This window comes from Colletotrichum graminicola (assembly GCF_000149035.1).
Source record: "Colletotrichum graminicola M1.001 genomic scaffold supercont1.2, whole genome shotgun sequence".
NCBI classification, from domain to species: Eukaryota; Fungi; Ascomycota; class Sordariomycetes; order Glomerellales; family Glomerellaceae; genus Colletotrichum; species Colletotrichum graminicola.
This window is the reverse complement of record NW_007361006.1, coordinates 1,440,704-1,461,848: the sequence shown is the minus strand read 5'-3', so window position 1 is coordinate 1,461,848 and position 21,145 is coordinate 1,440,704. Positions and strand designations below refer to the sequence as shown.

General features: G+C 54.8%; 10 protein-coding genes and 2 non-coding genes across 12 annotated transcripts; 9 read left to right on the top strand and 3 right to left on the bottom strand.

Moving 5' to 3' along the window:
- Nucleotides 1–536: 536 nt before the first annotated feature.
- GLRG_00864 (uncharacterized protein) lies at nt 537–2,429 on the top strand (the record flags this gene model as incomplete). Its single annotated transcript, XM_008091549.1, has 2 exons — nt 537–1,109; nt 1,164–2,429. 2 exons carry the CDS (start codon nt 537–539, stop codon nt 2,427–2,429), a joined length of 1,839 nt encoding a protein of 612 aa, XP_008089740.1.
- Nucleotides 2,430–2,595: 166 nt separating this feature from the next.
- Nucleotides 2,596–3,453, bottom strand: GLRG_00863 (uncharacterized protein; the record flags this gene model as incomplete). Its single annotated transcript, XM_008091548.1, has 1 exon — nt 2,596–3,453. The coding sequence occupies one exon, from the start codon at nt 3,451–3,453 to the stop codon at nt 2,596–2,598; it is 858 nt and encodes a 285-aa protein (XP_008089739.1).
- Nucleotides 3,454–3,963: 510 nt separating this feature from the next.
- GLRG_00862 (TfdA family Taurine catabolism dioxygenase TauD) lies at nt 3,964–5,362 on the top strand (the record flags this gene model as incomplete). Its single annotated transcript, XM_008091547.1, has 4 exons — nt 3,964–4,259; nt 4,313–5,083; nt 5,135–5,234; nt 5,285–5,362. 4 exons carry the CDS (start codon nt 3,964–3,966, stop codon nt 5,360–5,362), a joined length of 1,245 nt encoding a protein of 414 aa, XP_008089738.1.
- Nucleotides 5,363–6,158: 796 nt separating this feature from the next.
- GLRG_00861 (2OG-Fe(II) oxygenase superfamily protein) lies at nt 6,159–7,262 on the top strand (the record flags this gene model as incomplete). The annotated part of the gene is made up of 2 exons (XM_008091546.1): nt 6,159–6,200; nt 6,270–7,262. The coding sequence occupies 2 exons, from the start codon at nt 6,159–6,161 to the stop codon at nt 7,260–7,262; spliced, it is 1,035 nt and encodes a 344-aa protein (XP_008089737.1).
- Nucleotides 7,263–7,738: 476 nt separating this feature from the next.
- Nucleotides 7,739–8,699, top strand: GLRG_00860 (alpha-ketoglutarate dependent xanthine dioxygenase; the record flags this gene model as incomplete). Its single annotated transcript, XM_008091545.1, has 2 exons — nt 7,739–7,773; nt 7,805–8,699. 2 exons carry the CDS (start codon nt 7,739–7,741, stop codon nt 8,697–8,699), a joined length of 930 nt encoding a protein of 309 aa, XP_008089736.1.
- A 1,242-nt stretch (nt 8,700–9,941) lies between these two features.
- GLRG_00859 (major facilitator superfamily transporter) lies at nt 9,942–11,555 on the top strand (the record flags this gene model as incomplete). Its single annotated transcript, XM_008091544.1, has 3 exons — nt 9,942–10,016; nt 10,085–11,021; nt 11,083–11,555. 3 exons carry the CDS (start codon nt 9,942–9,944, stop codon nt 11,553–11,555), a joined length of 1,485 nt encoding a protein of 494 aa, XP_008089735.1.
- A 260-nt stretch (nt 11,556–11,815) lies between these two features.
- GLRG_13026 lies at nt 11,816–11,897 on the top strand. The gene has a single exon. It is a non-coding gene; the product is annotated as a tRNA-Ser (tRNA).
- A 682-nt stretch (nt 11,898–12,579) lies between these two features.
- Nucleotides 12,580–14,577, top strand: GLRG_00858 (uncharacterized protein; the record flags this gene model as incomplete). Its single annotated transcript, XM_008091543.1, has 1 exon — nt 12,580–14,577. One exon carries the CDS (start codon nt 12,580–12,582, stop codon nt 14,575–14,577), a length of 1,998 nt encoding a protein of 665 aa, XP_008089734.1.
- A 263-nt stretch (nt 14,578–14,840) lies between these two features.
- GLRG_13025 lies at nt 14,841–14,922 on the bottom strand. The gene has a single exon. It is a non-coding gene; the product is annotated as a tRNA-Ser (tRNA).
- A 323-nt stretch (nt 14,923–15,245) lies between these two features.
- On the bottom strand, nt 15,246–17,490 carry GLRG_00857 (uncharacterized protein; the record flags this gene model as incomplete). The annotated part of the gene is made up of 3 exons (XM_008091542.1): nt 15,246–16,222; nt 16,282–16,559; nt 16,613–17,490. 3 exons carry the CDS (start codon nt 17,488–17,490, stop codon nt 15,246–15,248), a joined length of 2,133 nt encoding a protein of 710 aa, XP_008089733.1.
- A 374-nt stretch (nt 17,491–17,864) lies between these two features.
- GLRG_00856 (uncharacterized protein) lies at nt 17,865–18,212 on the top strand (the record flags this gene model as incomplete). The annotated part of the gene is made up of 1 exon (XM_008091541.1): nt 17,865–18,212. One exon carries the CDS (start codon nt 17,865–17,867, stop codon nt 18,210–18,212), a length of 348 nt encoding a protein of 115 aa, XP_008089732.1.
- An 896-nt stretch (nt 18,213–19,108) lies between these two features.
- GLRG_00855 (amidase) lies at nt 19,109–21,008 on the top strand (the record flags this gene model as incomplete). The annotated part of the gene is made up of 6 exons (XM_008091540.1): nt 19,109–19,332; nt 19,390–19,411; nt 19,475–19,681; nt 19,776–20,000; nt 20,067–20,426; nt 20,484–21,008. The coding sequence occupies 6 exons, from the start codon at nt 19,109–19,111 to the stop codon at nt 21,006–21,008; spliced, it is 1,563 nt and encodes a 520-aa protein (XP_008089731.1).
- Between the last annotated feature and the right edge of the window lie 137 nt (nt 21,009–21,145).

The following is a 21,145-nucleotide window of genomic DNA, read 5'->3' as shown; positions in this document are numbered from 1 at the left end:
TTCATACAAACTCACACCACCCCGGCCGAGGGTATCCGAGTACTCTCCGAACCTCGGTCAGATCTATGAACTTTGAAATGCTGGAGAAGGGCAGTTCTGTATGAAACACCATGGCATCGTCCCTGACGAGCCGTAGCAGACTAGCCTGCGAACCATGTACACGCCGAAAGGTCAAGTGCAGCAAAACGGTTCCTTGCACGAATTGTCTAAGGAGGTAAATGCTTACTCAGACTCTTACCCGCACCACAAATTGACCAAGATCCAGAGGAGAAGAACAGTCCTGCACTTCTGATGCAGTCGATAATCCGCGCCTTACTTCCCCAACATTGGCGAGACCGTCTACAACACGACCACGTCGCTCAACATCCTCTTCGAGCTCTAGGACTAGTATTGAAGAGATTGCTTATCTTCGTCGCAAAGTTTCTGAACTCGAAAACGAAGCACGAGTCAGTTCTTTGAGTAGTCTGAGGAATCATGGCAGTCCAAGCGGACATGCTAGGCCCGGCCCGCAAACTGCCTCATCCGAATTCGACACCATGCAAGACAATCCAAGGGCGAGCCAACCATTGCTGCCGCAAATTGCTTCAACTGAGACTGCCCCAGAGAGGGCTGAAGTTGACGACCGATCCATGAAAGATGCTGCTTCGATTCTTGAGTTCCTGGCTTGGGGTCGGAGGAAAGACCCCGAGTATCATCCAACTGTGTCACCTGAAGCAGCCATTTTTGCCCCGGGATCGGAGGGGCCCAGAATCCCTGAAGGCGAAAGAGACACAGTCCTTGATTTCAATGAATGTTCCCAGCTAGCCGTTGTCCAGCTTCTGCTACCGGACTCGCGGCAGGTGTGGGACTTGGTTCAGTACCATACCGAGAGCCTCTTGTGGTACCATAACTCGATTTTCGCATCGACATTCCGGACGCAGCTTGCTGCATTTTACTCGGAGCATAACGGCATAATCGAGAGCGAAGGAGTTGATCTCCAATGGGTTTCGCTTCTCTTCTCTGTCTTGACTGCAAGCTTGGTATGTGCGCCGTCACGACGAGCGCATGCCTGGGGCTTTCAGGACAGCGAGCGTGAAACCCTCTCTAGGCGCTGGTTAGAAGCAATGATCGTATGTTTGAATCGCGCGGATTATACGACAAACTTAAGCATCTTATCGTGTCAGGCCATCGCAACTGCTACGATATCAGCCCATCCTTTGGGTCACAGCAACTCCCAGAGCATACACCTCGCTGCGGCTGTCCGCATTGCACAATCTCTTGGCTTGCATAGACTAAAGTACGATGTTGCTGAAAGCAGTGTGGAAAAAGAAACAGGAAGGCGTGTTTGGTGCCAGCTTTGCAGCCAAGATTGGTTCGGCATCCCCTTCTCAGAGAGCTATCTCATCAGTCCGCTGTATTCGACCTCGGAGCCTCCTCAGAACTGCCACGATCATGACCTTTCGCCCCTACCAAAAGATGTTCCGACGATAACGAGCTACTGTCGTTTTCTTTTGGAGATTGCCGAAATCATGCCGAAACTACAAGATGGGCTTATGACCAACAATACGGCATACACACGCTATAAACAAGTACTAACGTGGGACGCTCGTCTACGCACACTTGCCAGAGTGGAGCGTCCAGCTTTTCTTACAAACACTCCTATCGAAGCGGACTGGCCTATATGGGTTCCTTGGGCCCGGCGAACTTTGGCCATCAGCTCCAGTCATAAGATCATCATGATTCACCGCTCGTTCTTGTCTGACAGCTTCACGAACCCGGCATTCTCGTTTACCAGGTTGACCTGCCTCGCGGCATCCAAAACCATAATCAAGGAATACAATTTTGTATCCCAGGAGGATGGACCTGTTCTTTGGGTACATCAAGCATTTGCGGTAGCCGCTTCCATAATCCTTTTGCTGGACGTACTGCATCGGGCACCAGGGGAGGCAGAGCACGTTGAACATCGTCAGCTGGCCGAGAGCGTCATCGGCATCCTGAAGTCATATGGCAACAGCACCATCGCCGCAAGGGGAATCAAATTGCTTCAAGCCCTGATCTTAGAAGTTTCTAATGCCACGAGCTTGAGGCCGATACCGTTGCAGAACAGAAAGCGCCCGAGGGAAGACAACGGTCCTTGCACGACAAGGGGGAAACACACAGGAAACTTTGATGTGCACAGCTTCGTCAAGAGATTTTGCGAAGCTAACACGAGCGACCAATATCGGGAGTCTGAGAACGACCGTGCAACGCCTAGACCCAGAGAGCCTCCTGTTGAAGCTGCTGTGTCGAACACGGTTCCAACTCGCCACGGAGAGACTCATAGTCATGGATCGGACATGTCGGATCCAGGCCGAGCTGACGTCGCATTCTCTTTTCCTTTCGGTGGCTTGGATAGTGGAAACAACTTTGAGAACCTCCTGTATCTAGCAAACTACGATTGCTTTCCTTGAAATGCGAGCGTGTATGCGCTTGTCTTCAATGCTGTTTACGTGCTATGTACGGCCATCGTCTATTTCCATATCCCAAATCAATCGATGTATCCGAATAGGAGAAGATTCAAGTTCAAAGTAAAGGTCTTTTTTGACAATATGCAAAATCCTTTTGGTAGCATTTAGTCTATGGAGAGCCCTCAATTCTCGCAAAAAGTTGTACCAAAGCTTCTCCGACACCTTCCGGGTCTTCCAATGCTTGCTGATGCCCACTCTTGACAGTCACCACCCAGCTTTCACCGCCCATCAACTTGCTGAGTTCATTGGATCGATCCGTTGGACTGATCATGTCTTTATCGCCGGGAATGAAGACTGTCGGGCATTCAATACTACTGTAGTCGGGATCCGTGTGGTACAAATCAACCAATGCTTCGCATACCTGAGCGTATGACTCAGTGTCGGAGGCAGCCACGGCTTTTCGTACACTCTCTCTTGCAGATGGACTTGCGGATCGTTCCGGAGTATCTGTATAGAAGTTCGACTCAGCGGCAGAATTAGCCGCAAAGTCTATGCCCAAATTCCTCGCGTTGCTTGCAAGTTGTAGCATGCGCTGCTTCACCGCAGGAATGTGGCCAGCAGCTCGTCCGGCCCCCAGGAGAGCAAGGCCGGCAACTGCATCAGAATGCTTGGCAGCGTAATGAAGAGCAACTATGGCGCCAAAAGAGTGCCCGATGAAAATGATCTTTTCAGAGTGTGAAGTGCCGGCGCTCTCTTTGATCGACGAGATGAGGCATTCTATGTCCAAAACTGTGCTGGTAACGGTGATCGGCTTTGCTGCTTTGTTCAGGACTGACTTGCCGAATCCTGGAAAATCAACGAGGACGATATTGAACGATTTTGGCAACGCCGGGAGTAAAGGAAGGAATGTTTCGGTTGATCCGCCAAGACCGTGAAGGCAAACTAGAAGGCCACCCGAGATTGAACCGGAATGAAGAAAATGTATCGTGTGCCCAGAAGGAGCTGTGAAATAAGAGGAGGTAGTCATTCTGGCTGTCTTGCTGAGTTGAGTGTACAAGCGTTATGGGCGAAAGTAGGTACTAGAGAAGGTTGTATCCGAGATAACAAGCTTTATGTACTGACAAGAAGTCTTGAAAGCATCAAAAGCGATTCGATCTGTATCCGTTCCAGGACCGCTCGGTTGGGGACAGTCGATGTCTACAGACGTGCCCCAGTCCTCGGCCGAGGTGGACCCTTTTACAATTCCGGGCCCGAACGTCGGTCGAATGGTAGACGCTCCCGAAGCAGCAGCCCATTTACTCACCATCACTTTATTGTGTCCATTAGAGGATATAATCCATTTAAAAAATAATGATACTAGGTGAAGCCTTAGATGTGATTGTCTACTGTCAGAAAACTGCTCTTGTCTTTCAGATCAGAGAAAGATTTTCGCTCTATCAAAACGTAATCTTAACTTTTGCCAATCAATTTTGACTATTACTATTGTTGGAACCTGAACAACCGCAAAACCGAGCATCAACCTTTTCAGCTCGGCAAAATGGTCATCGCTTCAGTTGTTGTCACAGAACAAGCCACGGACTTCCATCTTTCGGTGGGAAAAAGTCACTTCCAGCTTCCCCACGCCGAGAAAACGGCACGACGGGTGGTTCCGATCCAACACCCCGCAAGCAGCAGTGTCGATTTTGGCGCCGAAGTTTACGGAATCGACTTGAACTCTTTCACCGATGCCGACTATGAACTAATCTCCACTGCTCTGCATACGCACAAGTTACTCGTCTTCAAAGAACAGCCGCAGATGCTTACGCCGCAGCAGCAATACAGACTAACCTCGAGGTACGGTCGCTTCTCTACGTAAGAGTTTGATATCTGGTACTAATTTTGTCTAGCTTCGACCCTGATGAAACGACTGGTGGTTTTGCGCATGGAAAAGATCCCTTGTTGACAACCCACAACGGTGTTGACATTTACGGCATTCCCAAACGCCCGGCGATTCCCCAACAACCACAAGTACACATTCTCGGTCGCGGGCCGTTGCCTGACAACCATTATGGCTTTCCGCCTGGATTCGAGGTTCAGGGCATTGATCATGAGGAGTTCCATCTCCCACCACACATCCCGGCCGTGGATCGAGAGAAAGGTGCTTCCCGTTTCTATCAATGGCACTTCGATGGCGCCTTATACGCGATCCCCCCACCACGAGTAGGCTGCTTGCTGGCCGTTAAAACACCCAAGGGGCCCGATGTCACTGTGAGGTGGGATGATGGTAGCGGTACAGAGATGAAGATGACACCCGGTTCAACCGCTATGGTGGCCGGAAGCAGGGCTTTGGCTTTGCTTGATGAGGAAACCCGGAACATTGTTTTGAACAGCCGGATTGAATATGCACCTCATGCATTTACCTGGATGGCCGGAGCTCACAGCACGCGTCTAGGACACCTGCTGGAAACGGAAGGATTAGAGAAGCCCTTGGACCAGTTGCCTCGATGGGAAAGCTGCAAAATTTGCGTGTATCCCATGGTGTGGACCAACCCCAAAACCGGGGAGAAGTCGTTGCAAGTACATGGCCAAGGGGCTTTGAAGCTCTACTTGAAGACCGAGCCAAATGGTCCGGAGACAGTAGTGGATGATTTGAAGGAGGTCAGATCTTTCATGGACAAGTAAGTACATGGGTTACGGTTACAGGTCCGGCGACTAATAAAAACAAACAGGATAATGAAACCGGTACTGCAACCGGAAAACATTTACGCCCATCCCCACCAAGAACAGGACGTGATCCTGTGGTATAACCGAGCTTTGTGGCATAGCATTGTAAGTCAGTAGCAATGAGGAGTGCTAAACATTTGCTAACTGTTGAATAGACAGAGTTCCCCAAGGCCTATGGGCCTCGGGTGATGCACCAGTGCAATATTGCCGCCAGTGATCATCCTTCAGGGTAAAGCATTGAATCGGTCACGAAACGATCCCGTAATCCTCATCTTATTGCATTAGGCAAAGAATGTAGTTATGTATTTGAATTGTGTTTGGCATTTTTTGCAGTTGTTTGAAACCACCTCATCTCAATTCTTGGCCCATTGCACTTCTGCATTTGACCACTAAAATCCAGTTCATTACTTATTACGGCGATAAACTTAGACTTGCACTGTATAGTATCACGGTTCTGGTAGTTTTATTTCGAGAATCAATCCAACGAACTGATCCTCCTTTCAAGGTAAGAATTCAGATGCTAATGCCAGAGAGTCTCATGGAGGGCGAAAGCAAAACAAAGTATAGCTGATGATCAACTGGTCCGAATGAACAGCGGTCATTTCAGACTTCTCCGGGCCCCCTGCGTGAACGGATACTGGCTATCACTATAATTACTCAACCAGCTGTTCTTTCCATGCAATACAGCCTTATCCTAACCCACACATGTGAATGGGTGGCAAAAGATAAGACCACTGGCCATCGAGATAGGATCCCATGCTGCACGTTATCAAGTTCATAGACCCTGATTGAGTGTGGGCCATAAGGTGAAGCAGGCCACCCACCCTCAAGATAAGCTCGGCCGAGCTCGCGGGGTATTACTAGAGCCCCTGCTCATAATTAGTCGCCGACTGTCCGAACATCATCTTTCTCCCTTCAACGGATCGAAGTGACAGCAATCCATCACTGAATTCCATCGCTTCGAAATTAGCTGGTTGGATCTTTCCACTAGACCAGACACCAAACACTTGTTGTGTTCATTTCGCTGCTATGTCAGAGAAGACGAAGTACGTTGAGCGGGAAATTCCCGAGGTATGCTACGACTACTTGCCAACGGTCTGATTTCTGCAAAAAACATTTGCTGATATCCGTATTACTCAGATTTCCCTCCAAGATTTCGAATCTCGAGTCGATGAGATCACCTCTCAGTTTTGTAGCGCTGCCGAGAACATTGGATTCTTCGCCATCAAGGACCATGGGATTACTGAGGCGGAAGTAGACGAGATGTTTTCGTTGTCCGAGTCCTTTTTCCGACTCTCGGACGAAACCAAAGCGACCGTGCCATGGACTCCGCAGAATGTCGGCTGGGAAAAGATGTCACAGGTCAGACCGTCCACCGGCCAGCCCGACAATAAAGAGTCCTACCAACTCCAGTTCGGCGAACACATGGAAGGAAAGTGGATGGGCGATGAAAATCTACCCGGATTCAAGAGCCGGTCTTTGGCTTTCATGCACCGTGTGCAGGGCGTTTCTGAAAAGCTCATGCTCTGCTTGGCCCGCGGTCTTGGCTTTCAGGACGACTACTTCATCAAGTATCACGACGCTAGCCGCCCAGACTCCCAGTCTTGTCTCCGTCTCTTACACTACTACGAGACTCCCAAGGTCAGCGACGGCAAGATATATCATCGAGCGGGAGCGCACGCAGATTGGGGCTTTTTGACGCTCCTTTTTCAGCGGGGTGAGCAGTCCGGCTTGGAGATTTGCCCTGGTCGAGAGGTCGTGACTGAGCACGCTCTGGGAGATACATGGACGAGAGTGGAGTTCAAACCAGGTGTCATCGTGTGCAACATTGGCGATCTTCTGATGAGCTGGAGTGACGACCGGTTCAAGAGCACGTATCACCGGGTAAAGGCACCATGCGACGAAGCAGAGGATTATTACGGAGAGCGATTCAGCATGGCCTTCTTCAACCAGCCATGCAAAGATGCAATCATTCAGGGGCCGAAGCAAAAGTATCCCGTGGTAACGGGGGAGGAATTCAACAGAAACGCGATGAACCGGATGTACGCGGCTTTGCAAGCAAAGATGGCCGCAGGAGAAGAACCGAATGGCCAACAGATGAAGTTGGAGACGCCATTGACCAAGTCTCAATAATAGCAACTGTTTCAAATGTTCCTTCAATTCTGCCTTTCGTTGGTCCTTTTGTCATGCTTGATCAATGAAACCACTTCTTCGGCCCAGATCACAGGTGTTTTGCAAGAAACCTGATAGACTGACTGCCTTGGACGAAGCGTTTCAGTAACTTTGGTTACACCCTATAGTATAGTGTTATCGTTGGCGAATGAACTCCTGTCAACAACATGCATTTGCTCTAAGCTGACCAAGAACCACTCCGTACAATGCAGTTGAGGTCGACCACAGGTCTTCCAAGCTTGCAGATGGTCGTATTTGGCCACCTTTTTGTCGGTGGCGAGTCTTATCAGTACGGCAACCGGTGCTTCCGATGGTGCCGAGGGAAGCGAGCACATTGGCTGCAGGTATCGGCCGAGCACAAATGTACCCATTGCTGAGAACCAAGAACCTCGGCCGAGGCTACCGGCACGTAGCCATCCCATTCCAGTGAGGTCGTCATGCATTCGGCTCAGCGCAACGTGCGGAAGTCTGTGTGAGATATCGAAACTGTGATATCTGACCAGCTTGAAAAAGAAAAGCCGCGATGTAGCAGCAATTCCAGGGGTTGAAAATGTTCGACTCATCGGTAAAGGATACCAAGGGGAAAACCACTATGGTCTACTGAACAAGACCATCAAGAAGCCGCTCTCGCACGACTGGCATGACAAGGAACTCCCGGACGACCAGTTTGCCTCCGGCCATACCCGCTTCCAGCGGTGGCATATCGACGCGCCTCTGTATGGACGCGACCCAGCCTGGTTCACGACGTTGCGCTGCTTCAAACGTCCCACCTCGCCCGATGTCACGATTCATTGGGACGACGGAAGCGGGCATACCATGAAATCGGAGCCCGGACTGACTGCCTTTTTGAGCTGCACTCAGATGTACGACCTCATGACCGAGGAGGAAAAGCAAATAGCGGACCACTCGTGGATAGAGTATGCGCCTCATCCCTACATGTGGATGGGCAAATGCAGAGCCAATGCCAATGGTCTTGGCGTGGTCAGCCAAGGGAAGGAGTTGGCACTCGAGGAGCTGGGTGGCTATGAAGAGGCTTCCATCAAGAAGTACCCAATGGTCTGGGTAAACCCCGTCACAGGCGAGAAAGCTTTCATGGTGCATGGGATATGCGCTCGGAGGATGTTTATGCGATCGAACGCGGATGAAAAGCCCCAAGTCATTGATGACGTTGTTCGGATTCGGGAATGGCTCCGACCAATCCAGGAGAGGGTCCTCAAGCCCGACTACATCATGTTACCCAAGGTCGAGGAGGGAGACATCGTCATGTGGGCGAACTATCAGATGTTCCACACAGCCGTGGATTATCCCGATGACTTTGGACCGCGGACGATGCACCAAGCAAACATTGGGGCGAGTTCAGGGCCCGTGGGTCCAGTTCCTCTTCCGTTGGTTGTATGAGAAAGACGTGGTCGACTGGTGGTAAAGAAAAAGATATGAAAGATAATTACTGGGCCACGGTGGGAACAGTGCTACGTTGAGTCAGCTGGCGAGATATGAATCTCTCAGCATACCGATATCTCGCTGGATAGCAATATTCAATCACTTTGACAAGGGGTGCCTGTTGAAAATTATTAAAGTGCCAAAATTGCCGAGGGTTTACAGCCCCTCCCTAATTATATGTCATCTATCATAAATCTGTTTCATCAACTTTAGCCAGATCAGATTCGGCTCTGTTTACGCATTCAACTCAGTACAAGAATCTGCCGTATGCTATAGATCCGCAGTCACATGCTGAGTGAAGCGACACAATGACCTATTATGACGGCGATTGATTCGAGCGGGGAACTTAAAACCAAACACGGCCGGGGGGCACCGTCTAGGACCATTTTCTTTGGGAACATACTGATATCGTCGATGCATCATACTCTCCAATTCCTCGCAGAGGTATTAAAAAAACACTCTTGAAGGCAAAGGACGGCGCCGCCTCGGAGAAGAAAACGCCAGTGTCACCGGAAACCAATTAATACCGTTGCTGACGAGGCATATATTTCGCCGACTACTGTGAACTTTAAACTTTCAGTCCCATGTTGTAAACAACATGGGACTCTCTGCTCGGTAGATGGCCAATTCTAATGGAGCGAAATTTCCGGTGCCCGCTGATCACCTCCGTTGAGCCAAGCCCATAACTAGTGACCTGCAATAACTGGATCAAAATGAGACGATCTTCGAGCGCGCTACCGGCTAGTGACTTGTATTAGACAGTCCGGTCCACCAGCCCAAGCAAATGTAACGTCGGAGCAGCAGACCGGTTGGGCTTTCATGGGTATCGCCGGAGCGGGAGGGTAAACTCACCCGGTTGTGCGGGGTTGCTATGCACTCTGGGGTTCCCCTCGTACCAGGGTACTGATTCAAAGAGAACCCCGTAGGGTCGCACGGGATGTTCCCTCGTACGACGAGAAGGGCCTGTCGGCTCTTGCTTCTGACATGGAAACCTGTCATGGATGATGGGGGGGTCGACGGAAACTTTTCGCGGTGACTGAACAAGCTTTGTGGCGTTCCAAGCAAACATACAGCTTTGTGTTTTTCGCACATCACTCGAGATTGGCTTTAACTTGCCTGGCCGCCGTTCACCAACCGGTACAAGTAGATGGAAGTCGGGCATACGAAGTGCGTCAACTCGTGATCGAAACCGCTTCCGGGATGGACTCGACCTTGGACACGAAGGGCTCGCGCGCCCCAGACCGCAGTGACATCGAGTCAGCCGCGGTGAAAGAGGTGTGTGTTCGTCTCATGAGAGGACCAGGGGTTCAGACGCGATAGTAGGTCTAACAACACTTGCTCAGTATTTCTCGCCTGCCTCGCCGCCCCAGAGCGACGCCCCCAGCGACGACGAAGAGGAAAAGGCGCTCCTCTGGAAACAGGACAAACGAATCATCCCGCTGTCGGCGGGCATCTACTTCCTCTGCTTCCTCGACCGGTCCAATATCGGCAACGCAAAGATCCTTAACTCGTCCACGCGCCACGACATGCAGACGGAGACGCACATGTCGAACCGCGACTTCACCATCGCCCTCATGGTGTTCCTCATCGCCTACGCCGTCTTCGAGGTTCCGTCCAACATCCTTCTCAAGAAGCTCCGCCCCTCGCGCTGGCTCTCCTTTCTCATGTTCTCCTGGGGCACCGTCACCATCGGCCTCGGCGGCGCCACCAACGGCGCGGCCGTCACGGGCGTGCGGTTCCTGCTGGGCGTCTTCGAGGCCGGGCTGTTCCCCGGGCTGGTCTACTACCTCACCTTCTTCTACAAGCACAACGAGAGGAGCGTGCGGGTGGCCATGATTCTGGCGAGTGCGACGCTGGCGGGCGCCTTCGGCGGCGCCATTGCGTACGGCATCGGACACATGAACCAGGTGCACGGTATGTCCGGCTGGCGCTGGTTATTCATTCTAGAGGGCATCCCGTCTTGCCTGTCGGCCATCCTCGTGTGGGCTTACCTACCAGACTACCCCGAGACCGCAGGGTGGCTGTCGGAGAGGGAGAAGGACGTTGCGCGGCAGAGGCTGTACTACGAAGGCAGCAAGAGCAGCGACAAGAGCATGTCGTGGGAGGAGGCCAAGGTGACGTTGACGGACTGGAGGCTGTACGGACACTACGCCGTGTACTTTGCCATGTCGACGCCGTTCTCGTCTCTGTCGCTCTTCATACCGTCCATCACGGCCGGGCTGGGCTTTCACGACTTACAAGCGCAGCTCATGACTGTCCCCCCATATGCGGCAGCGTACGGTAAGCGCTGCACTCACTCCACCCCTCCTGTCCTCCGACAAGATGTTGACGGCCTCCCCAGTCGTGCAGATCCTCGTCGCGTGGTCCGCCGACCGCCTCAACGCGCGCGGCGCGCACTCGGCGGCGCTCGCCCTCATTGGCGGGATCGGCTTCCTTATCTCAGCCGTGCTGCCACCCGACGCATACCACGCGCGGTACGGGTGTCTGATCGTCGGGGCATCGGGGGCGTTCGCGTGCATCCCGCCGCTGCTAGGTTGGCTGAGCTCCAACGTGTTCAGCACGGGCGCGACGGGGCTCGCGATCGCGCTCAACGTCAGCTTCGGCGGCGGGCTCGGGCAGATACCGGGAGTCTGGACCTACAAGGCCGAGGAGAAGACGAAGGGGTACCCGACCGGCCACTGGGTGAACGCGGCGCTGCTTTTTGTGGTTGTCGTCGGGTGTGCCTGGTTGAGGATATACTACGGGGTGAAGAACCGTCAGATCTTGAGGCGGGCGGCGGAGGACGGGACGCACCCGAGGCTGTACAAGTTGTGAGATGTCGGCGTTGTCCCTGCGACGGACGTTCCAGTACATTCTCGTGTGTGGTCAAAGGGGCCACGGAGTTCCAAGAGCGTACGCATATCTGTTGTCAAGCGATCTTTTGACTGGTGATCACACCCACATATTGCTTGGGGAAAGCTATTTGGCCGTTCTGTAAGGTGTGAGAGTGGTTGAAGTGCAGCACATCGAGGCGTATTGATTTCGTAGTGTCTCTCGACCATCATCCCCGCAACCAAGCGGTTCCAGCATGTAAGGGCGTTGTGGCAGAGTGGTCTAATGCGCAAGACTAGAAATCTTGTTCCTTCGGGAGCGTCTGTTCGAATCAGGCCAACGTCGATCGTCCACCTTTTTGCGTTGGCCGCGCATATAACTAACCATCTGGAGGGGGGCATATGTGCCGGCGACAAGCCACAACGGCAACTGTGCAACCTCTAACAGCGTAGTCTCGTAAGCACACAGCTTTTTTCGGAAGGGAAGTGCTCCGTGACGGGATTGGGGTCTTCAAATCAGACGAGCTGCCAAGCCTATTATGTTTCTCGGCTCTAGGGGTCTCATTCCCATCTGAGATGGATCAAATGCAGGGATGACAGTCAACCACGAGACGCCCCATGTCTAGTGTAGCTAGTGTAGTCTCATGTAGTAGGTCTGCTAAGCCGTGGCGTCGGGGCTGAAGTTAGGTAAATGGAAGTTGAGTTCGTCAGCCCATGCTGTTTTCCTGATCTCGACACCGTCGCCTAAACCCCGTGGCGTCCCGTTCACATTCCGTCTTGTTTTTCCCCTTAGGAGCTTTTAGTGTGCCATCCCATTGATGGGAAAAATGAGGGGCCAACATTACTGGTTGGTTGTGACCCCCAGTTGAGAACTTGAGATTCATCAACCAACGCACCAGCAAGGCTTAAAGTTCAAGGGAGGCGAAAAGTGTAGGCCCAAAAAAAGCCATACTTGCTCGCAACAGCTAGAAAGGCCCCGTGGGAGAGCGGGAAAACACATCCTCGGACGGCGCCAGACAGACGACACCATGCCCGCCTTCAAGGTCCTCGGCGGCGCCTGTTTGAGCCGGCGCGTCCGCTTCCTTGCCGTCGCCCTCTTCTTCGTCGTCTCCATGATATTTCTTAGGAACTCGCGACTCGGCAGCGTCGGCGGGTACCTCAACCCCGCCCAGGCATCACGGCCGCCACAAACCCCGGAAAGCGGGCATACCGCCGCCGGTGGCGATGCCGGCAAGCAGACGCATCAACAGGACAAGGACCAGAATCCGCCCGCCGCCCACGGCGAGCCCGACACCGCGGCCGACCAGTTGAAGGCCGACGCAGAGGGCGAGGACTCGTACCGCGATGAGGACGAGGAGCTCGCCAAGCCCGGTAACCCGGCGCACATGACGCCGCCTGTAGACTGCGTGCCATTCGAGGAGTGGATGCGGAAGCGGCCCGGGCCGGCGTCCGAGGGCAGGCGTAAGTTCCCCTCCGTCCGGCCGCCGCCGGAATGTCGCACATTCCGCCTGCCCGCCATGGATAACCTCATCACGCGGATGAAGGAGGTCATCAAGGACCCGGACATGTACCGGCTGTTCGAGAATGCGTATCCCATGACGCTCGACAGCATGGTCAAATGGCGCGGCTTCGCGAACAAGACGGACGAGGAGACGGGCGAGACGAGGGTCACCGACCAGGAGCTCACCTATGTCATCACGGGCGACATCGACGCCCTGTGGCTGAGGGACAGCGCCGAGCAGATCAGCCCCTACCTACCCCTCCTCGAGGCGTCCCAGGACAAGGACTCACTCGCGAGCCTCTGGCGCGGCCTCATCAACGCGCACTCGCGCTACATCATCATCTCGCCGTACTGCCACAGCTTCCAGCCGCCGCCGGAGAGCGGCATCCCGCCGACCCAAAACGGCGCCTACGTGAACAACAAACCGATTCCGCCCTACGACCCGCAGCTGGTGTTCGACTGCAAGTGGGAACTGGACTCGCTCGCGTCGTTCCTCAAGATGTCCGTGTCGTACGCCGAGAAGACGGGCGACTGGCAGTTCTTTTCCAAGTACAGCTGGGTCGAGGCCGTCGAGGCCGCCGTCGACGCCGCGGGAGCCATGCGGCTGGGCACCTACTCGGCCGAGGGCAAGGTCCAGGACTCGGCCTGGAAGTTCACCGGGTGGACGAACCGCGGCAGCGAGACGCTCACCAACGACGGCCTCGGCAACCCGAGCAAGGAGAACGGCATGATCCGCACGGCCTTCCGGCCCTCGGACGACGCGTGCATCTACCAGTTCCTCGTGCCGGCCAACATGATGTGGGCCAAGTACCTCGAGTCGGCGTCCGAGATCATGGCCCGGCTCGACGGCGACAAGGCGCGCGAGCTGACGGGCAAGATGCGCGCGCAGGCGCTCGGGATCCGGCGGGGCATCGATAAGGACGCCATCGTGCACAAGCCCGGGTTCGGCGACATCTTCGCCTACGAGGTGGACGGGTACGGCAGCGCGAACCTGATGGACGACGCCAACGTGCCCTCGCTGCTCGCCATGCCGCTGTGGAACTTCACCCGGTCGAGCTTCCAGCTGCCCGACCCGCCCGCGGGCGCCGAGCCGCGCGACTACGCCGAGGTGTACCGCAACACGCGCAAGTACGTCCTCAGCGACGCCAACTCGTACTACATGAAGGGCCCCGTCATCTCGGCGGTCGGCGGGCCGCACGTCGGCCCCGGCAAGGCGTGGCCGATGGCGGCGGTGATCGCGGCCATCACGGCGTACGACCCGATCTCCGGCGTCGAGGACGTCGAGAAGGAAGTCGCCGAACAGCTGCGGATGATTCTGGACTCGACGGCGGGCACGGGGGTGCTGCACGAGAGCGTCAACAGCTGGAACCCGAACGACTGGACGCGAGCCTGGTTCGGCTGGGCCAACGGCCTGTTCGGCGAGCTGATTTTGCGGATCGAGGATGAGGAGAAGAAGAAGGGGCAGGGCGGCACTGGCGGGCTTTTGGGAAGAGCTGGCAGGATCCGCCTACGTCGAGCTAAGTGAGACCGGCACCAGTGAGTCTTAGTAGCAGACATATAGTTGTCATATCGATGTTGTTGTTTATTAGATGGATTATCGCATGAGATGAGTTTGCTATAGGATATGTATATGGCCAGTCAAGAGCGCAATACGTCGTACAAGGCCTCAGCTTTAGGTATTGTAAAATTGATGATATTACTTTATAAAACTTCGTATAAGAGTCGTTTTGATAACGGCCGAGAAAGTGTGGCATTAGGGGGATGTTAGACGGAAAAAAGCAAAAAAGTCGACGTTGGCCTGATTCGAACAGACGCTCCCGAAGGAACAAGATTTCTAGTCTTGCGCATTAGACCACTCTGCCACAACGCCAGCTGTTCACTGTCGAGATATTATATCATTATGTACTTAATCTATCACCACTTCGTACGACTTCTCTCTTGCTTACCCTGATACTTGTCGCAATCATCTCAACTTTTTACATGTTCTCATCTGTCCTAATACTTTGAATTCCCTTTAACTCTGTAAGTGATTGGCACAGTACTTATCAATCTAGTAACCTCTTAAGATGCCCAACTCAGTAACAAATTGAAGGCGATTGAACGGCTTGAGTCGCCTGGTATAAGTCTCTTACACGAGATTCCTCCTTCATATCGTTCAATACCACCTGCATCACTTCATGTCTCTTGTTCCATTTACATCCACCTATTCATATCTCCACCTAGCTGACCAAACCCACCCATCCCACCCATCGCAACAGACGACCAGTTTTGTTCACCCGGGCTCACATCCTCCCAAAGCTGCTCATCTCCCGGCATACGGTCATGATACCCCAGCAGGTCCCAGACCATATTCGCATCCCAGTCCGGCATCTGCAACGACGCGAGAAAGTCCTCCTGCATCTCCCCTTGGCCGACGACCCCTTCATGGTTCCCTCCTCCCCTGCGATCCTTCAGCTCTCCCACCTCCGCCTGCGCCGCCACCATCTTGGACCACCTCGCCTGTCTGAGCTGCGCGATCTTCACCTTGGTCGCCCCGAGGCTCCAGATGTTATCCCGCCACTCGCCGTCGTCGACCGACATCTCCCGGTACGCGGCGTCGACGGCCTGCAGCTGCGCGACGACCCGGTCGAGATAGCCGTTGACGTCGAGCATCAGGCCCGGCTGCGTCGCGAGCTGCGCCTTCAGCGCCGCCAGCGCGCGCGGGAGGTCGTCGTCCGGCAGCGTCGTCTGCCACGGCGAGGACCCCTTCGGCGCGGCCGACGGGCTTGCCGGGCTCGTGCGCGCGTTGGGGTTGATGGCCGCCTCCATCGCCGCGAGGGCGATGTTGGAGTGGTTCCGGAACGGGTCGACGGGCTCCGCCTGCAGGAGGGTCGAGGGGACGTTCTCTCTGGACGCCAGCCAGGCCCAGCGGCTCAGCATCATGACGCCGTAGACCATGTGCGACACCATCGGGAGCGCCATGCCGCAGAACGATTCAGCAGGCACGGAAAGCCAGGTGTCGAACCACGCCTTCAGAGCGGCGTTGGATTGATAGAATGCATCCAGAGCGTTTGTGGAGCCGGAGCCGGCGGATCCCAGGGACTTTGACAGTGAGGCAAGCAGCTCAGCGTCGATGTTGGGTGGTTCGTGGATGCGAAGGCGCGCAGTGGCTGTCCGTATCTTGAGGTGAACTGTGACACGGTTAGTCCATCGGGTCTGAATGTTCAGAAGTCAGACTTTCCATTGTTACGCAAGCCCGGGGGCATCTCAGCTTGGAGCTTGTTGAGCTCTGCACTGAATCCCATCATGTGAGCCGAGAAGGGAGCCCGGACGACCATGTCAGCTTCCTCGTCGTCGTAGTCTCTCGACCTCAAATCTGCCACCCTCTCGCATAGACGTTGGATTCTGACAATGCAGATGAGCTGCATGTCCGAGTCGTATTCCTGGGTTTCTTGGAGTTCCCTGGTGCACTGCTGCATGTATCTCGAGTACCTCAGCGGGTCAAACGCGTGGATGTCCAGGGCAATACTGCAGCTATTAAGTGCCATTCGAACACTATCTGATGAGGGGCGTCTACTCACGAAGAGCTGAGATACCACACAGCTAGCAACACGCGCCTTTCCTCGTTCGTTCGCTCTCTCATCTCCCAGGGCCGCAGGACCAATAGTCTAGTTCGCTCAGGCAAACAGGGGCTGTTCTTCAGACCCAACTCGCCCACGAGACACGCGGCCAGCGAGATAAGCTGGTGGAGCTGTGCGTGGGCGACACAGTGGTGGTGGAACCAGGCCACAACGACTACCAGACCGAGCAGAAGGTCGAAAGACCGCTCAGCACGTAGGACCATGTAGTCGGCAATGTAGTTCAGCAGACGGTACATCTGGCCGCGCATAGATCTCATGCTCCGGAACGACGACACCATCCGGATGGCAGCCATGAGGAAGGGCCTCGTCGCGCCGAGTGTGGCGGCAGACACGCCCTCGGGTACCAGTACGAACGGGAACTGCGGCGCCATGACCGTACGGTAGACCTTTAACAGGTTCTCGTCCGTATCGGGCGGCGGTGGCGCTTCGCCCGGCTCGGGTCTGCAGATGCATGTTGGCGGCACAAAGGCGTTGTAAGACACGGGGATCTTGACGGGACACACGTCGGCAAGCTCGATTGCCCTGCGTGAAGAAACGTCGTTTTGCGCATGAAGGTCTGGGCCTGGATGATTAGGAGGCAGTGCCGAGTAGGTGTTATTGGGGACCAGAGGCGTTGGTTCTGTACAGGTATTTATCTGAGCGGTCTCAGCGTGAGACGCCAGGGCGGAGGTGCCGTCTGATACCCGAAGTAAGTTGACGAGACGGTCCAGCCGCTCTTCCAGCTGGCTGGTCTTCCTGCGGAAGCGGAAGTTAGGGATACGCGAATGCCGGCTTTGGGACACACTGAGTCGGGCCACGCTCCATGGGCTATGCCGCATCTCGGGGACGATCCATGGGCCTTGAATCGCCGCAAGCAAAAGAGATGATCTACTTACGAAGGCCGGCTTTGTCTCTTCTGCCTGTTTGTGTATCTGGCTCATGCACTTCTTGGAAAGGCGCTCGCACCTAACGACAAACACAGGATTTCGAGTTAGATAATCTCTCTAAACTGTAAGATATATCGTAGAAGCCGACGTGCCATCTCCTATCCATTGGTCAAGGCGGCCTCAGCAGTTGACAGATGGGAATGCAGCCGGCGATAATGTCCGCAAGTCCAATCTGGATTGCAGGGTCCGGAGACCTCATTGGATCTCCGTCCCTTGGCAGCCGGGGACAGCAGGACAGGGAGCGGACGTCGACGACGCACTGAGATATGGCTTCGACGTACCTATCACACTTGGACCCCTGTGTCTCATTCGTGCGGAGGCATTTGGTCTTCGCCGCGGCACACTGGGCACAAGCGGCGCCCCAAGTCGCAGTGGATACGGCCCGCCGCCGTTCCGGCTGGGGGCTGCTTGACGATAGGGACGGCGACGCCGACGACGAGGCGGTGGAAGCCATATTCCGTACGGGGTGTCATGCAAAGCGGCCCCTCGGGGAGGAAGATGTGTCTGCGCCTTCGGGTATTGCGGAGTTTTCCGTTATGGCGCAAGGCGGACCAGAGGCGGTGATTCGGAGATTCAACAAAGAAGAGGCGGCCCCGGGGTCGCCGGGAAGATAAATGATGAGAGGTCGAGTTCTTCTCGAGGGACATCAAGCTGGCCCTCCTATCTCCCGCTCGCCATACCTTCGAGCCGATGTCAGTGGCCGTTGAGCTTTTCAACGCCTTTGCAAAAGTCCCTTGACAAAGTGTATGGCAGGGTTGTGCAGAGCGGGGGAGAGGTCACCCTAATCCTGTCAGCCCAACCCGCATGCAATCAGCCTACATGGAGCCGGCCCATGGCTAATCAGCCTTATGTAAACCACACCCGCAGAAGGTGCTGCAGGAGACGGGCTTTTTTTCGGGATTGTCTGTCCGAAGCCTTATCGTATGCTTCCTGCTATACACCCAGAACGGGTGTCAATGGTGGGATCTTGCCTGGCACGACGCATAATATGATGCGTTGAGAGGCCCAGACTTCAGTCGATGAAGATCCGGACCGATTGATATAGCTGGCGAGCGGCGACGCCCAGCATGAATGGCCATTGGGAAACAGACTTTAGCGAGGTTCTTCAGATACATACGTGGCTCGCCGTGTTATTTCCGTTTCACTCGGTTATGTCCATCTCTTGGTCAAGCGCCGGGACAGTATCACGCGCACGCCTTTACTACCCGTGGCCGAGCATATACGTAAATACCAGTCGGCGCATGCAAAGAGCGCCCATCTGAATGCAGTTAGCATCCTCGCTACCCTAGCTTTGGCCTCTGGCTACACTACTCCCTTATCGGATGTCCGTAACATCTACTTGGCTATAAGAGCGATGAGTGGCTTTGTCGGATTCTCTGATATTTCGGAACATTTAGTTCTAAATTCATAACCACCCTCAAATTGATATTATCATTGGCGCTGGCATCCGTAATAGAACTGGTACAGCCTGGCTCTACTAGCACGAACTAGACAAGGTGGCAACGCGATCATGATTGGGAGCGAACACCCGGCGGATAAAGCCTGGTCCTGGACAGAAGTCGCCGCCGCAAAACGAGCGGCTCGAGATGCGCAACTTGGAAAATACGAACTGACGGACGGGGTCTCGTCCTCGGCCACACTGGGCGCTGACGAGGTTGACATCGAAACCTTGATGGACCTCCTAAGATCGGGACAAGTCTCGGCCGAGGAACTGATTCGTGCCTACATTGAACGGTGAGCACGCGACTTCAAAGCGCACGCACAATGTCCATGAGCTGATCCGCCGGACAGGGCCTGTAAGGCGCAGAGCAAGGTAACGAATGAAGTCACAACCATGATCAGTGTCAACATGCACGTCTAACGGGTCGGGGGACAGACGAATTGCCTGACAGAAACGTGCTTCGACGACGCCATCGAGCGAGCTCGCGAGCTTGACGGATTCCGGCAGACGCATGGCCGCATGATAGGTCCTCTACACGGCGTGCCCATATCGGTCAAGGACCAGGTCAACGTCAAAGGACTAGCCTCGACGTTGGGCTACGTCAGCAACGCCTTTACTCCTGCAAAGGAAGACGCACCGCTGGTGCATACCCTGAAGCAGCTCGGAGCAATTATAATCACCAAAACAAATGTTCCACAGAGTATCATGGTGAAGCCCCTCCTCCCCTCCATTGCAGAGTCGTCACCACGTACTAACTAACGTCTGGTGGTGCGAAACCAATAATCCGCTCTGGGGCTTGACCACGCACCCGGCCAACTCGAAACTCACCCCTGGGGGCTCCTCGGGCGGAGAGGCAGCCTTGCTTTCTCTCGGCGGCTCTTTGATCGGTTGGGGAACAGACATTGGAGGCTCGATTCGCATACCAAGCCACATGAATGGGCTGTGGGGGTTGAAACCTAGTGTAAGTCGGGGCACATGGCGGCCGCGTCTGCCACGATGACTCGCTGACAGGCCCAATCCATCGTAGAGCAGGCGATTGTCGTACCGGGGCGTGATGAACTCCATGGAAGGCCAGCAGTACGTGCCGTCGGCCATCGGCCCCATGGCAAGGTCCTTGAGCTCCCTCACCGCGGTGACCAAGCTGGTGATCGAAGCCGCGCCCTCGACGACAGACCCCCAGATCCCGCCACTGCCGTGGAGAGACGACGCCTTCCAAGAGGCGTCCTCGAGGTCGCTCGTCGTCGGTACGATGCTGGACGACGGCGTGGTCAAGGTACATCCGCCTATCGAACGGGTATTCCGTGCGCTTGCCACAAAACTGCAAGCTGCCGGCCATGAACTTGTGGAGTGGGACACGAGCTTGAACGAGGAATGCATTAAAATCCTGGTGAGAACCGGTTCACTCGCACACTCTTATCCAGAAAAACTAACCTCACGGGCTCAGCACGAATGCTATTCGGCCGATGGGGGCGAGGACATCCGACACGCCGTCGCCGAGGGCGTCGAGCCACTCATGTCGGGAGTCCAAGAGTTCGTCGACTTGGGCCCCGCGATCACGGTCTACCAATACTGGCAGCTGAACAAGAGGAAGGTCGCCATGCAGCAGTCCTATCACGACATGTGGAACGGCGCCAGGTCGCCGTCCGGACGGCCGGTTGACGTGCTGCTGGTTCCCACCATGCCGCACACGGCTGTGCCCCACGGGTCGTGCCGCTGGCTCGGGTACACGAAGCTGTTCAACCTTCTCGACTACACAGCCTTGACTTTCCCGGCCGGCAGGGCCAGCCGGAAGCTTGACGGGGACACCCCTCCACACCACACCCCACGCAACGCTGATGACGCTTGGAACTGGGGCCTCTATGATCCTGTGGCAATGGACGGCCTGCCTGTCGGGTTGCAGCTTGTCGGGCGCCGGTTCGAGGAGGAGAAGGTATTAGGGGCGGCTCAACAGATCCAACGGCTGCTGTAAGCCCATCTGTGGATGAAACACCACTTCATGCGAGGCACCATCCTCATGTCTTGGTATTTCGGTTTATTGCCCACGTAATTAGCACGTAGTTGGAACATTCCACAAGCATCTCTAGTGGCTCAGTTCAAAGTCCATCT